Source organism: Terrapene carolina, unplaced genomic scaffold (assembly GCF_002925995.2).
Source record: "Terrapene carolina triunguis isolate 2854851 unplaced genomic scaffold, T_m_triunguis-2.0 Scaffold194, whole genome shotgun sequence".
In the NCBI taxonomy this organism is placed as follows: Eukaryota; Metazoa; Chordata; order Testudines; family Emydidae; genus Terrapene; species Terrapene triunguis.
Window position 1 is genome coordinate 6,325,129 of NW_020664545.1, and position 15,269 is coordinate 6,340,397.

At 51.5% G+C, this 15,269-nt stretch overlaps 1 protein-coding gene across 2 annotated transcripts in view; it reads right to left on the bottom strand.

Annotated features, from left to right (window-relative positions):
- TLE5 (TLE family member 5, transcriptional modulator) overlaps positions 1 to 414 on the bottom strand; it is a 20,220-nt gene extending 19,806 nt beyond the window's left edge. The window contains exon 1 of one of the 2 annotated variants that reach the window (XM_026654952.2): positions 44 to 414. In XM_026654952.2, coding sequence (XP_026510737.1) covers positions 44 to 70 — 27 coding nt within the window. In that variant the 5' untranslated portion in view covers positions 71 to 414. The remainder of the gene's footprint in view (positions 1 to 43) is intronic. The other variant, XM_026654951.2, reaches the window with a different exon arrangement.
- Positions 415 to 15,269: the final 14,855 nt, after the last annotated feature.

A 15,269-nucleotide genomic window follows, 5' to 3' on the forward strand; every position in this document is an offset into this window, starting at 1 on the left:
CACTGCGGTGCACCCCCCCCCACTCTCCAGCGCGCCCCCTCACCGAGTGCCGGCTTTGCGGAAACATCATGTCAGGCTCGGGCTCGGCTCCGGCGGCTGCTGCTGGTGCCTGGGCCGGGACCCGCCTGCTCCTCCCGGGCACTGGGCGACCCGCCGCGCCGCGCCTTTGTCCCCGCTCCGCGCAGCGCCCCAGCCTAGGCCGCGTCCCCCCGCTGCGCTGCGCTGCGCTGCGCTGCCCGGGCGCCGAGCTGCACTTTCACTCGGCGGCGGCGGCGGCGCCTATTGTCTAATGGCGGCTGCGGGCTCCTGTCCTGCGGCTGATCAGCACCACCTGCTGCTGCTGTTCCCTCTGCTGCCGCATCGCCCGCCCTGCCCGGAGCCCGTGTGCGCGCCGCGCCGCGCCGCTCCGGCAGCCTCCCCTGCCGCCGAGTCACTGCCGCAGCTCGCCGGGCCGCGCCGCCGCCGCCCGCCCGCCGCTCGCCGCCCGGCTCCAAACACCCCCTTGCGTTCGCCTCTGACGCTGCCTCCGCCGGCCCCTGGGCCGGGGTCACCCACTGCCTCCCTCCCTCCCTGGGCCAGCCTGGCCTGGGGCATCCACTCCCTCCCCGGCTCCTCCACCCTGGGGCTCGGTTCCGTCCCCTGTTTGTATAGGGGCAGCCCCCCTAGTTGGGGCTTGTTTGGAATATCTTACCCCCCCACATCCCGATTTTTCACACTGGGTGTCTGGGCACCAGGGCCGACGAGAAGCCGGGACAAATGACCGGGGTCCGGAAGGGGGCCCAACGATGTTGCATATGGGTAACGATTTTTAGCCGGTCCGCCCTTGCTGGGGGGCCCGAAAAAAAATTTTCACCGGGGCCCGAACCTGCAGTCGGCGGCCCTGCTGGTCACCCTACTGGGCTGTGTTCAATGCAGCTTCCCGCTCTAATGCATCCCCCCCCCAGGACTCTGTTTAATGCAGGCTGTAAGATCCTTGGGGCAGGGCTCCCCTTTTTGTTCCCTGTTTGCCCACGGCCCATCACAATGGGGCTTGGGCCTCTAGGCCCTACTGGAATACAAATCAATCACCATCATCATCCTCTCCGTCACTAGACTGTGTTTTCTTCCCACGCCAGGGAATGCAACTCCCCTTTAAAATGTCTCCTTCCCTGCTCTGCAATGTGGGACCCAGGGGTGGCTCCAGGCACCAGCGCACCAAGCGCGTGCCTGGGGCGGCAAGCCGCGGGGGGCAGCCTGCCAGGTCACCGTGAGGGCTGCAGTCAGGCTGCCTTCGGCGGCATGCCTGCGGGAGGTCCGCCGGTCCCGCGGCTTCAGCGGCAATTCGGCGGCGGGTACGCCGAAGGCGCGGGACCGGCAGACCTCCCACAGGCATGTCGCCAAATCCTCATTACCAGTGGACCTCCCGCAGGCATGCCGCCGAAAGCTGCCTGACTGCCGTGCTTGGGGCGGCAAAATACATAGAGCCGCCCCTCGTGGGAGCTGGAGAAGTTACTTGAGAGTCCCCAAAGACACTGACTGTTTCCTGGCAGTGAATTGAATTGGGTTTCTTCAGCCTGAACACACCCAATGAAACCCAGCCATGTAGCAGGCCTTGGACATTACAGTCTCACCCCCTTGGCTATTACAATCTCTGTTATGGAGTGATAAAGGAAGTGCCACAAGATCTTTCATTTCCACCGTTTAATGTCATGCCCGCGACCGGATGGCCCCTCTAGCAGTGCGGTATTCCCTGAACTGCAGCGTCAGCATTGGGTAGGTGCCCACACTGCTGCGGGACTTGGCCTATGGACGGAAGAGCCATATCAGCTGAGCTATTGTAACATGTTGTCTGCAGGGGCCTTGGTTTGTGTCCTGGCGATGAATAACTCCAGAGCTGAAATCTGACATGGAGTCTAAGGTGAGGAATTTTCAGACCTGGAATTCCCAAATGGGCTGTAGCAGTAGCCACTGGAGCGAGTGGATGCTATGTGCCTGCCAGGTGAGGGGGATATAACCTTTTGTAACCCTGCCCCCACCACTCCCGCGTGTCACATCTTTATTACATGGTCTCGAAGGGAATCTTTGCCTCAAATGAAGCTACCTGCATCCTGCAGATTAGAAGGGCACCAGGGAGAGATCTGGAGCAGGGGTACCGTTTGCAGCACTGTCAAATTCTCCTGGAAGCAAGTGGCATGGCAGAGAAATCTGAGAGGGTGAAGTTCCCCACACTTTTGCCTGGGACAGGCCCCAACTATTGGTGAGCTATGGTACAAGCTCGTGGTAGCACAAAGGGGACTTGAAATGGCCACATGCAGCCATTCAAAAATTCTTGGGACGCTATGATCCATGCAAGAAAGTCAGTTGGGAAAAGCACATTTTTCTTTGATGCCAGATGAGACCATTGATCATTATGTTACAGGCCTGTGTATTAAAGCTAAGCCATGTGAATTGGAAGAGTTAATAGATATACTGTATACTAATTAAAGACTAAATTACATAACTGATAGATAAATAGGTCAAAGCAAGGTTATTATGAGAATTGGATTTGACTTTGCAAAGGGCTGGATATTTTCAAGGCTGGTGAAAACTGCTTCTCAACGTGTTAAAAAGCAGTGAAAGAACTGAAGTGCAGCTAATTAAAAATGCATAAAGACAGAATACAAAGGTAAGTAAACAGCAGAGATTCATTGTTTGCAGTGAATGCGGAAGCAATCACAAGACAGGAAGGTGTGGATCCCAAGGGATGTGGTGTCATACACACAAGAACCGTTTTGCACAGGGTGTTGCTTTCAGCATAACCTGAAAAGACATATAAAAACAAAATACGTTCATGGACAGACAGCGCTGAAGATGATCTTTGATGGACCCCTTACAGAGCAAGTTGATACAACAGGTTGGTTCGTGATGCTGGAAATAAATGAACAAAAAGTGAATGAATTCCAGAGTAGATGCGGGAGTTGAGTGCAACATAATCACACTTGGCAGATACAAAAATATTAGTGACCACCCAAAGTTAAAATAAAAATCTCTAAGCTTGCTTCATAAAGCAAACACATGATGAGCCCACAGGTCTAAGCTATCCCGGTGTATCAGCATAAGGACAGATTCCACTCCGGAGAGTTTGAAACATTGGACTGAGAAGGACTGAAGAGCAGTTTGCAACTGCACATATTTAAAAGGGTGCACAACCTGAACAAGATGCAAGAGAGATTCTGGGAGTGTCTGGTAAGGTATTTGAGGGGCTTGGATGCTTCAATGCATCATATTGATCAACTGCCCCAAATACCTGTTCTATGTAAAGACACAATGTGGGGGAGGTAATATCTTTTAGTGGACCCTCTTCTGTAGGTGAGAGAGAGAGACAAGCTTCTGAGCTTACACAGAGCTCTTCTTCAGGTCATGTTCTATAAAAAGTCCAGTTAGCACTGCCACTGAGCAATAAAGTAAAAACTGAACTTGGCCAGGCAATAAAATTAAATGCGACCGAGTGAACACACATTCCAACTGCTTAGGTGACTAGTATGGTCACCATAGTCAAACCAAGGAAGTTAGGGATTTGCCTAGATTTGAATAAGGCCATCAAACATTAGAGCTACCCCATGAGAACAGCTGCAGAAGTTATGTGTAACCACTCAGTTATTTTTCTTTTAACTGAGCTGTTGCACATCACATCAAGTAATAATAAGCCTAGCTTTTATATAGCACTTTCCACAAGTAGATCTCAAAGTTCTTGACAAAGGAGGTTACTATCACTAGCTCTTGTTTTACAGATGGGGAAACTGAGGCATAGCAAGGTGAGGTGACTTGCCCAGGATCATCCAGCAGCAGAACCAGAAACAGAAGCCCGGTCTTCTGAGTTCCAGGCCAGTGCTTTAGTCTCCCGGTGGTCACACAGTTTGCACATTGTGGGATTCCAGCTACACAGATGATAAACTGGCTTACAGTTCACTAATGGCTCATTTTGGCAATTCTCTTTGATATATCAGTTTAAGGACCACAGGTCAAGCCATCACCATGTAGAGTCCAATCGGTCAGCAGGGAAGTCAATGCACTCAGCAAAGAACACAATTGTAAGAAGTCTTTGCAATTTCAAAGGATCCATACATCCCACTGTTAGAATAATGCAATGCACCACATAATGCTTTGGGTCTATAATCAAAGCTGGACGTCTCCTAAAAGATACACTCGACTTCAACCACAAGCTGCTGGGCTAGATGCAGGAATCGCTGGGTGAGGCTTGTGTGATTCTCATTTGCATGAATGCCCCTTTTACATGTAAAGTGAGTGAAAATGTAATTTGCTGCTCTGGTAATATGATGAGGGACCTTAGTGTGAACGAGAACCAGACCCTATGAATTGAAGATCATGAATAGAAATGGCCAAGTTTCACACAGCTCTAGTATCAACTTGGAATATATTCTTGTGTGTGTGTGTATATGACACAGGAATGCAAATGAATAATAATAATAATATATAAGATACAAAGTGTGTGTGTGGGGGGGGGAGAAATTTCCATCAATTTCATGCGCTGTCTTATGCATGTGTCTTGCAAATCAATGCATTTTCCGAATAAAAATAAAATGCTAGACGTCATGGCTCCAGCAACTTGGACCAGGCTGTTGTGGTATTTATTTTTAAAGAGAACAATGTAAATGCCTGAGTTATTGTGACAGCTACTGTGCGTTGTGCTGTAGCATCTATTCCCTTAGGCCTATCCATATTAATGAACAGTATGACAGCTTCATGTCAAGGATTATTAATAGTACTGTGAGTCTTTGCATCTCTGTAACACCTTTCATCCAAGGATTACAAAGTTCTTTCCAAACCCCCAAAGCCTCCCAACCCCCACCCCCTTCCAGTTTGTGGTATCGTTACCCCCATTTCACAGATGGAGAAACTGAGGCACGCAGAGTTGGGCTCAGTACAGGAGTAACTGGATGAAATTCTAAGGCCTGAGTTATACAGGTCAGACTAGTTGATCTAATGGTCCTGTCTGGCCCAAAATGAATCAGGAGCAGAGCTAGGCCTTGAATACAGGGGACCTACCTTTCAGTCTTTACCACTTAACCAACAGACCACAGAGAGCTGGTATGGAGTTATGTACAAGTAGCAAGGGACAGTTTAGTGGGGGCTTCTAGCACTGTATTGGATTGAGGAGGTGAACCTCTTTGGGGTACTGTCTGTCATTTATGATATGTGTGTATGGGCACCTAGTGCAATGGGGGACCAACCTGCTTGGCCTCTAGGTACTACAATATCAATGTTAAATCATAATTATTAAGAAGGCTGCAAGTCCTGTGACTTTCTGGGACCTCCGTGACTTCTGCACCAGCCGGTAAGGCTGGTCTGGGGGCCACCCAAGCAGCTCAGGCAGCCCCCAGGCCAGTTGCACCGGCTGCTGCTAAGGCAGTCTCGGGCCACCGTGCCCCCCCCCACCTCTCCCAGCAACAGCGGCAGTTTTGGGCTGTGCACCGGCGTCCCCCCGCCCAGCACCAGCGGCAGTCCCGGGCTGCCCCTTGCCCCAGAGCACCCATGGTGCCCCCGGGTCTAGAGCACCCAGGATTTAGTCCAGGGTATATTATACAAGTCATGGAAAGGTCATGGGCCATGAATTTTTGTTTACTACCCGTGACCTGTCCACGACTTTTACTAAAAATACCCGTGACTAAATCTTAGCCTTAATTATTAATACTTACTAATAAGTCAGGAAGTGCATTTTTTAAATAAAGTGAACCTGATTTTTTATTTATTTTTTCCCTGTGGATTTAGGGTGGTAAAAAGCACCAGATTGACAGCTCTTGACCTTAATGTCCTCTTTGCTTTGCTTTTTTTTTGTTTTTTTCAGGTAGAGCATGAACAGCAGCACAAGCTGGTGTTTCCTGGGTGTAGGATCCCTAACAGTGATCATCTTCCAGGGGCAGCAAAGCCCCTATGTGTATTTAATTCAGTTTAAGCCACTCCTTTTTTCACTTTCAGAAGGGCTCTGTCAGAGGGCATGACCCTCCCATCACATCCCCTTCCGGTCAGACATGGAGCTGCAAGCACGCCCTGCCTCAGTTTCCTTCTCTGAGACGGGTCCCCTCCCTTCCCCACACAGGTCGGTGAGGTGGTTCAGCCCTCCACCCAAGTCATTAAACAAATTTAACCCCTTCTTCCAGAGTAATAAGAGTCCAAACAAAAGCTTCTTCCACCCCTCTTGGGCTACTCTTCCGCCTACCTTCTGGGCTCGGGTCTCAGCGCCGTATGGGGCACCTTTAAGTCTTGCCCTGCTTTGTCCCAGAGCATCGACTCCCAGGCTGCTTTTCCTGGTGACCCCCTCGTAGTCTACCACTCCCTGGAGTTCCTGCTTCCTGCAGGAGCAACTTCAGAGCCTTCCACAGCAGCTGAGCTGAACCAAGCCCAGCCCAGCCCAGCCCACTCCCTGTAGCTAAACTCCTATCTCCCAGTTCGCTCAGTCCTTTTTATGAGGCCAGGTGATCATCAGGCTATCACCTGACCCCATTAGTCCCGCCCCTCTCAGGCCGGGAGGCAGCTAATTATGGCACAGGAAGGTCTGTCCCCCTTTCCCCTCAAAGGGGCGGGTCACCCTGTGACAAGCTCATCTGTTGTTAGAATAACAATTCTTTTTATTTCTAATTGTGCGACTGTTGACACGCATAGGGCGGTGGGGACGGAGGGGCACACATTGCTGCAAGTTTAGAATTAAAAAAAAAGATTCTTTGATCATTATTTATCTTACAGTAGCACTCAGGGGATCTAACCAAGTTCAGGGCCCCATTGTGCAAGCCGCTGTCCACATGCATAGTAAGAGATAGACCCTGCCACACAATCTAAATAGGCAAGACTGACAAAGAAAGGATTATTATCCCCATTGTACAGATGGGGGAACTGAGGCAAAGAGAGGCTAAGTGACTTGCTCAAGGCCACACAGGTACAGCTTTGAACAGGCTCCACCCACATTTTTTCATACCTGCGATTGGCTTATCCCAATCATCATTCGTGGGGATCACACATTGGTCAATACTCTGGATATTTTACTATTCGCATTAGCGCCATCTACTGTTAGGCACAGAATAAAATCATCCGACTGCATCAGGCTGGGGCCCCATTTTGTTCCTCCTGGGATAGGGGAGCTCCTTCCATCACTGCTTACTGGCATCATTATTTTGGGGGTGGGAGAGATAGTAGGTCTGTGTGCAGGGAGGCTGCTATCTAGATTTTTCTTTCAATGTGGGACATTTTGTGTGTGTGTGAAGAGGTGTCTTTGAAATGAGACCTTAAGAACTGCGGTGGTTTTATGCAGACGCTCATCCATCACTTTCTAAAAGAGCTGTGTGTAGCCCTCTGTATTCCTGGTTATGTTTTTTATTGGCTGAAGTCTCTACCCCAGAGGTGGCTGCATTTCAGTGAACCTATGTGAGTATTATCTGTGAAATGCTTTGGTATCCTCTGAGATGAATATCTATTGAATCTAGCTATCTATCATCCTTTATTCTTTTGATTTTCTTCATTTCATCCTCTTCCCCCGTGTATGCTTGTTCACTTGTAAGTGGCTTTTTTGTGTCTGTTTTAATTGTTTAAAGGTTAATGGTGTCTTGTCTGCGCGAGATAGGGCACTTAGGCAGGACAGTAATTGTTGCTAAGTAAAAACCTAAAACAAGTAGATAAATGTGGTTAACATCTGGGGTGATATCCTGGCCTCATTGAAATCAATGGGAGTTTTGCCATCAGCTTGAACGTGGCCAAGATTTCACTTTTGGTTTACATACTACGTTAAAAACAACAGTAAAAAGATGAAATCACAAAAAGAGATCATGCTAAGGAACTATTCCAACCCCCCCGCCCCCAAGTCACTGGAAAGATTCCCATTGACTTCAGTGCAACTAGACCAGTTTGCACCCGCTGAGGTGGATCTGACCTAGGACATGCAGAGAGTCAAGGTGAAAACTATCCTCTGTGATTCCCAGCCTGGCTCTTCAATAGCTTATGAGAGGCAGCCCCTACAGGCAAGTGGGGGTTAAGGAGAGAGTTCTAACCTTGACTGGATTTCCTGGCTGTTGCGGGTTTGAGTCGGCTGTTTAACCTTGACTGATCAAAGTCATGTTGCGTCTTTACAGTCTTCGGTATAACCTGAGCCCTTTGGTTTCATTTCCTCACTATGTTTCAAGCTATGTATTTGCAGCAGCTTTCTGTGGCTCCGTTCAAATGGGAAATGAAACATTATTTGGCTGGCTTTTATGTTTGTTACAAAATATTATCTATCGGGGTGGGGGCTTTTCTTGCTTTCTCCAGTAACAGCAATAATTTATGGTATAATCTTGGCAAGGCTAAATTCAGGAGGATACAATTGCCTTGAGCCGGATGACGCTCTAATTACCTGGGTTACAAGCAGGCCAAGGGGCACATATTTAAAGAAGGGTGAATTATAATATCGGCTTTAAAGGCTGGGTGGGCAGTTCTGGAGAGGGAAGTTCTCTGTTTATCAGCGCCGTGGGCAACGCCAGCCCGCATTTCTTGCACATCTGCCAGCTAACAAGCCTTGACCCTCACATGAAGTGGACCATTTGCAGGAAAGCAGGTCTCCATGGCTTATTCAGGAACAGGCAGGGGGCTTTAAGCACATGCTTAAGGGCTTTCCTGTCATAATCCTTGGCCTCTCCTCTGGGAGAACCAACAAGGGATTTATTAATTGATTGTTATTATATTTTACGATAGTGCCGAGAAGCCCCAATAGAGGAATCGGGTCCCGTTATGCTAGGCACTACACAGACACAATTACTGCCAGTGCCAATCACAATTAGTGCCACACATGGTGGTTTCAGGACCTGGAATCCTATCCATTAGGAGCTAGACTGAGAATGACCAAACTTGCCGATTGGAAGGCCAGAAGGGAGCTGCATCTGAAGAAGTGGGTTTTTTACCCACGAAAGCTTATGCCCAAATCAATCTGTTAGTCTTTAAGTTGCCACCGGACTTCTCTTTGTTTTTAAGGGAATATTATGACCATCTACTTCGGCCTCCTACCTAACACAGGCCAGAGAGCGTCACACAAGTGATCCCTGCATCTTGGGGTCAGAACTACAGCAGATCTTTTAGGGGTGTTTATACTGCAATCGCGAGGTGCCACTGCAGAATGTGTAGACAGACACGAGCTAGCTTTAGTCTAGATTAAAGCTAGTTTGGGGACATCTACACGAACGGCCGTCACAACCCGCGAGCGCAGTGTAGACACGCCCTTTGGAACAGTCATTTTGCACAAGCCGTCAAAGTGTGTTGTCCAAGTGGCCCTGTGTTGTATTTATCCCAGCGACCTCCGGGTGCCGTGTCCCATTCCCAGTCCAGCCCTCGATGAAGAGACATGCCAGTGAGGCCAGTGCGTCTCCCTCTTTGTTCCTAAAAGGAACATTCTAACAAAGCTGCCAAAATAAATCTGTTTAATGAAGAGCCTTTGTAAATTATTCAGATATTATATCCCACTTGGGTGCTGGCTCGCGGAGACAGGCTATAAAGAGCCGTTCTTCTCTGAAGCGCCGGTTGCAAGGTGAATGTCACACGGTCCCTGCAAGATCTTTGTTAGCTTGGAAATCCTCAAGAATGTGAGCTCACCTCTTTGTTACCTTGAGCGGAAATGAAAAGGCAGGGAAGGGGGTTAGGGAGAGAAATGCTGGCTCTCTGCACACACACTGCCCTCCGATGTGTCTCACCCCTGAGCGGGAGAGAGCTCTGCTAGCGGTGACCTGGGCCAGTGCTCAATTTATACTGAAAGAGGCGCTGGAACTCAAGCAATATTTTACTTTCATATCTGACACGGCGAGCCCAGAAGTGCCAGGTCTATGAACTGCCAGGCCCAGAGGCACCAGGGCTCTGAATTGCCAGGCCCAGAAGTGCCGGGGCTCTGAACTGCCAGGCCCAGGGGTCCCGGGGCTCTGAACTGCCAGGCCCAGGGGTGCCGGGGCTCTGAACTGCCAGGCCCAGGGGTGCCGGGGCTCTGCCTTGGCAAGCTGTGGCACATATTAAGCACTGACTAAGTCCAGTCTCGGTAGCCCATTCAGTCCTGGGCCTCTCTGCTGGCGGTTTGTGTGGTGTGGGTGGCCCACTGGGAACCATGCTGAGGCCCTTCAAACTCATTTTGGGTCGGCCACCAAGCAGCCATCAGCTGGGACTGATTGCCCTGGATTCAGAGCACTGATCTGGCTTTGAAAGAGTCCCTAATCCATTGCTGCCCCCAACCAACCCCGCCTTCTCTTTACTGACTCTTACCTCACCAGCTGGTTGTAAATCCCCATTGTGGGCCCAGCAGCCCTCCCTGTACCACACGGACTCCAGCGGATATTCCACAGGCCAGCACCCGACTCCTCTCCCACCCACTCAGCTTTCCCAACGCATCTTCACCCAGCTGCAAGAGCCTGGTCAGAAGGTTACAACTCCCCCAGAACTCTGCAGCTTGACTCTGGTCCAGGCGCCAAGCTCCGCAGAGCTGCTGCTGCTGCTGGGGGCTTCCAGACACCTGCCGCTTTGGCTGGTACACCCCGACCTGGGTCGTTCTCACACAGCAGAAAAAGGCTCATGCGAAGTTTCCCTGTGGGCTTTAATGGGGCACCCCATGGTTCAAAGTGCTTTGAAGCTGCAGGGTTAAATTCCGGTGGTTTGCTTCAGTCTCCCAGGACCACTTCTTTCTTTCTTTCTTTCTTTCTTTCTTTCTTTCTTTCCCTGCTGATCTAATCTTCGGCTCCTTGGGGTCAGTGATTTTCTAACACTGGCAGTGGACTTCACCCCAGGGGGGGTCGGGGCAGTTCTTCGTGCACAGGGATCGATTTACCAGGACAGGGCTCGGATGTGGCTGGGATGAGTTTGATTCGTTTATACTCACAGCCCGGATGGGGGTGACGCAGTTACAGCCCGGATGGGGGTGACGCAGTTACAGCCTGGATTCAGAGGGCGGCATTCGCCCCGTCCCTTCCTCCCTGGGTTCTGGAAAGCAGGGCGGTCCCATAGCCTCCCCCCATCCCTTCTCCAATGCGAGGGCTCAGCATACAGACTCATTCATAATTCCCCTCCTTCTGGGCCTCAGTCTCAGGGCAGGCTGCCCTCGCTACCTGAGGCTAAGTCCATACTGCAGTCGCAGCGTGGCTGGACAATACCTGAGCTAGCTTTAATCTAGCCCAGGCGGGTACCGAAGCAGCGAGGCCGCAGCTCTGCGAATTGTACAAGCCCCGCTGGGTAGTCACTGCTCTGGTGCGGCTCCAGGAGCCGTAATCACACCTCATGCTGACAGTATATTAGACGTACCCTCAGAATGCCCCTCGCCAGAGTCGCATGCCCCCTACCTGGCTGCCCCACCCACCCAGGAGGGTATTTTGGAACTGACACAAGTTTGGCATCGGCCACCCACAATCATCCCTGACTGACGTTTCTATCTCAGAGGCTTCCTAATTCACAACGGCTGCATGCCCCAGCAGGGCAGGGCAGGAGGGCTGTGACTCAGAGCTGCTAGATTCTAACCCCAGCTCTGACTTGCAGTCCTGGAGCTGGTCGCTTGCCTTCTCAGTTTCCACATCCCGTAAGTTACCATTATGCAGCACCTCTCATCCCAGACTCATGACATACACGCAAGCACCACTGTAACGCAGCTGCTTCTGGGGAGGTGCTCTACAGGCAGCACACTACGCAAAGGGGGCCACGGGGGAGGGGAGTAGATTTGGGGCTAAGTCACCAGGGCAGATCTTGTACTAAAAGTGTCACTGGGAACATGGAAGCCCAAGCCGTGCGGAGGGTTTTACGGTCTCGTTGGAAAGAACCGCGCAGAGCAAGCTGCATGGAGCTGGCTTTATTTCCCTAGGCCAGGGCTGAATCAGCACCACTGGGATTTGAGCCCATGGCTGGAGGGATTCGAGGTCCGATGCACAGATGGATGAGCCAGCCAGCCCCGCTGCATCAGTTTACAGGCCAAGCGCAGTGGGGAATGAATGCAATATGGAGACAGCCCCATCACGGCATCACCAGAGCAGCATTTTCACCCTGCCTGGGGCTGACTGGCTGTGCCCTGGTGGGGGCAGCTGCAGCAACTCTCAAAGCGCAGGAGATGGTTTGCGTTTCCTCCTCAGGTTAAGTATTTGGCAGGGCTCTGCTGGGCGATTCCCAGTGACCCCCCAGAGGAGCCAGAGACAACTCCAGCCCTGTGTTACCAGCGCTTGTGAGGTCACCTAAAGCCCCAGCGCCTGGAATCGCATGACTAGGTGAGAATCTCAGCTTAACAGTCCTAGCCCTGGCGCTGGGGGAGAAAAGCTTGGAAATGGGCCCCGAGTGCCCCGTAAGGACAGCGACCAAGAACCCCATGTTGATCCTATTTAAAAAAATCTCATGCTTTGTAAGCCAATCTTATGATTTGGGGGGACCCGAGTTACACCTGGTCATGGCAACACTGCAAACCAGTCCAGCCTCCGTAAAACTGGTCTCCCGGGGCTGTTGTGAGGTCAAATCCGCTCACGTGTGTGAAGCAGTGTGAGAGCCTTGAGCAGATGGGGCTAGGGAAAGGACTGGTGTCTTCACTGTCTATTGCGCTGCGGTGTCCCATTAGGATTCCATCTCAGCTGGTCCCTTCCAGTGAAATCACCTGTTCCCCCCTTTACAGAGAGGCCAAGAAGGCTGGCTCGCGTTGAACGAGAGGCAACGCTGCCACCTTATCCTTCTCCCTCATCACTGGGATTATTGGCTTTTTATATTAAGCCCTCTCCAGATGGGATAACGAAATCAGCAATAAGGTTAGCAGAGGCTTGTCGGGCTGAGTACTGATTTATAAGCAGCCTGTCTATTGTCTCTCTCTCACTCGCGCACACCAGCTGATTTTTTCCCTCCCCCCAGCCACAATTTTTATTAAAAATAAAATCTTTCCCCAGCATTGCAGGGAAGGAGGCACCCCCCACAAATGAATGCCCGACAGGATGCAAATCTACTCAAAGAGAGAAGTAGAAATGGGCTCCCCACTAAGTTCCCTCTGCAGATATGACATTCGTCGTCGTTTCCTGGCCTAAACTGCTTCACAGTGTTGCTGTGCGCGGTTGCGCAGCCACTGCGTTTCACCCCAGAAGTGGCTGCGTTTTAGTGGCAAGGGCAGTGCTTCATGAGTATGCAAAGTTGGTAAAATACTTTGGGGTAAAAGTTGCTTTAGAAATGTAAGTTTATTTGTATCGATTGTTGAATAGACTGTTACAAACTGCAAAGGCTGAAAGCCTTTTGTATGGCACCTTTTACCAATAGGGCACAGGCTGTTTTCTATCTATCTCTGTCTGTCTATCTAACCAGCAGTCTCTCCAATGCACTTTTATTGAACCCATCCCCTTGGTATCTGGGCACCGTATTCACAATTTCAAAAGCATCAATACGCGAAGAAGTTCACAAGAGCGACCTCTGCTGATTTGACGCCGAGGTTACAACAACAACAATGAAATAATAAAGTAGTGCCTACGATCTCCAAGGTTTTTGAGCACCTAACTCCCTTTGATGTCAATGAGAGTTAGGCACCTAAATCCTTTGAGGGGGTGGACCTACATAGCTCACAACGGCATCAAGGCTCCATTATACTAGTGGGAGTATGAATAAACAGCACAAAACCGGTGCTTGCCCCAGAGCCTCACAATCTGGGATTTAGACAATAGGCAGCAGGTGAACGGATAAATGGAGCAGAGAGAGGACAACGTACCAATATACAGACAGGTGCATAGACATAGATTGTCAGCTGCCTGCCATCCCAGACGGAAGTGATTTGGATGCACTCCGTTTAGGAAAGGCAGTGTGGCCTAGTGCATAGAGGCCTGCCCCAGGAGATCTGCATTTCTACCCTGCGTCCTGCTGCTGACTGACTGTGTGACCGTGGGAAAGCGGCTTTCCCCTCTCCGTAGTTCTGTATCCCCTTTGTCTTGTCTAGTTAGATTGGAAGCTTCTTGGGGCAGGGAGTCTCTCTCTCTCCGTGCTGGAGCAATCTCAGCTGGAGCTGCCAGGCACTAGTGTAATCCAGATAATAATGACAGCATAGGGGCGTTTTTATGGAGGTGTTGGTATTTATGAGGCCCATTAACCCTCCCAAGTGCTTTGCAAACATTAGCTAATCAGTCCTCTCCCTTAGAACCTCCCTAGGGGGGTAAGTGTTATCAGCCCCTTTAACAGATGGGAAACTGAGACACAAAACAATTGGGTGCAGGTAACACAGCGAGTTGGTGGAAGAGCCAGGAATGGAACCCAGGAGTCCTGATTCCCACACCTCTGCGATGCCCACTGGACCCCCAATCCTCTCCCAGAGCTGGGAATAGAACCTAGGTATGCTGTCGCCACTGCCCCTGCTCTAACCAATAGCCCACACTCCCCTCCCAGAACTGGCAACAGCACTCAGGAGTCCTGACTCCTCAGCCCTGCTCTAACCAGGATTTTAAATGAGAGCTGCACCCTGTTTGCTCAGCATGGCAATGAGGCGGCTCCCCCACCCGGTACAGAGTGCAGGTCACCTTCTGGTTCAAAGTGACCCGTGTTTCCTTTCCTGCGCCCACCCCTGGCCGGGGCCATCTGGAACTGAAGCCGGGCTGCAAACCAGCCCCAGGGTCTAGCAGCCCCTGCCCGTTCATTAACCCAGAGTCAGCAGGGGGCGAAGAGGATCAGCGCAGCCTGCAGGAGCCTGCTCCGCATGAGCAGATGCGTCTGTGATCCTGGCCACACCAGCAGGCTGGTCCTGTTACTGCGTCCCACCCTTCAGGGTGCTCAGAGTGCAGGCGCCCCCAGGGGGGAGGTGTCCGCCTTGGCTGCCCAGACACACAGGGCGAGACGGTCCTTATCCCAAAGAGCTCACAACAGGCAAGAGGCAGGGAGGGGATCAGAGCCACCGAAAAAGGAAGCTGAGAACAGAACCCCGCCAAGCTCCTGACGTGCAGTCCAAGGCCCCATGGGCGGTGGGTGAACGAGCTGTTGGGGGAGGCTAGCCCCCGGCCCCATCCCCTGTGCCTGAGGCCCTGCTCCTCCCCTTCCCCCCCCCACCGCAGCCCAGAACACACACACCCTGCGCCGGACAGGCGGCGCAGCCGGAGCGTGACCCCAGCTCCAGGCCTTGTGAGCACCGGCCCCAGCCTCTCGGCCATGGAAGAGCTCGGGAAGCGGACTGGAAACAGGCACAAGGGCGTCTGGGGCACAGCATAGGCGGGGCCACACCAGGCTGTTTGGGGAGGCACAGCCTTCCCTGGCCTATGCTACCCTCCACCCAGGCAGGGCACTATCTGCTAGGCCAGTGGTTCCCAAACCTTCTCCTA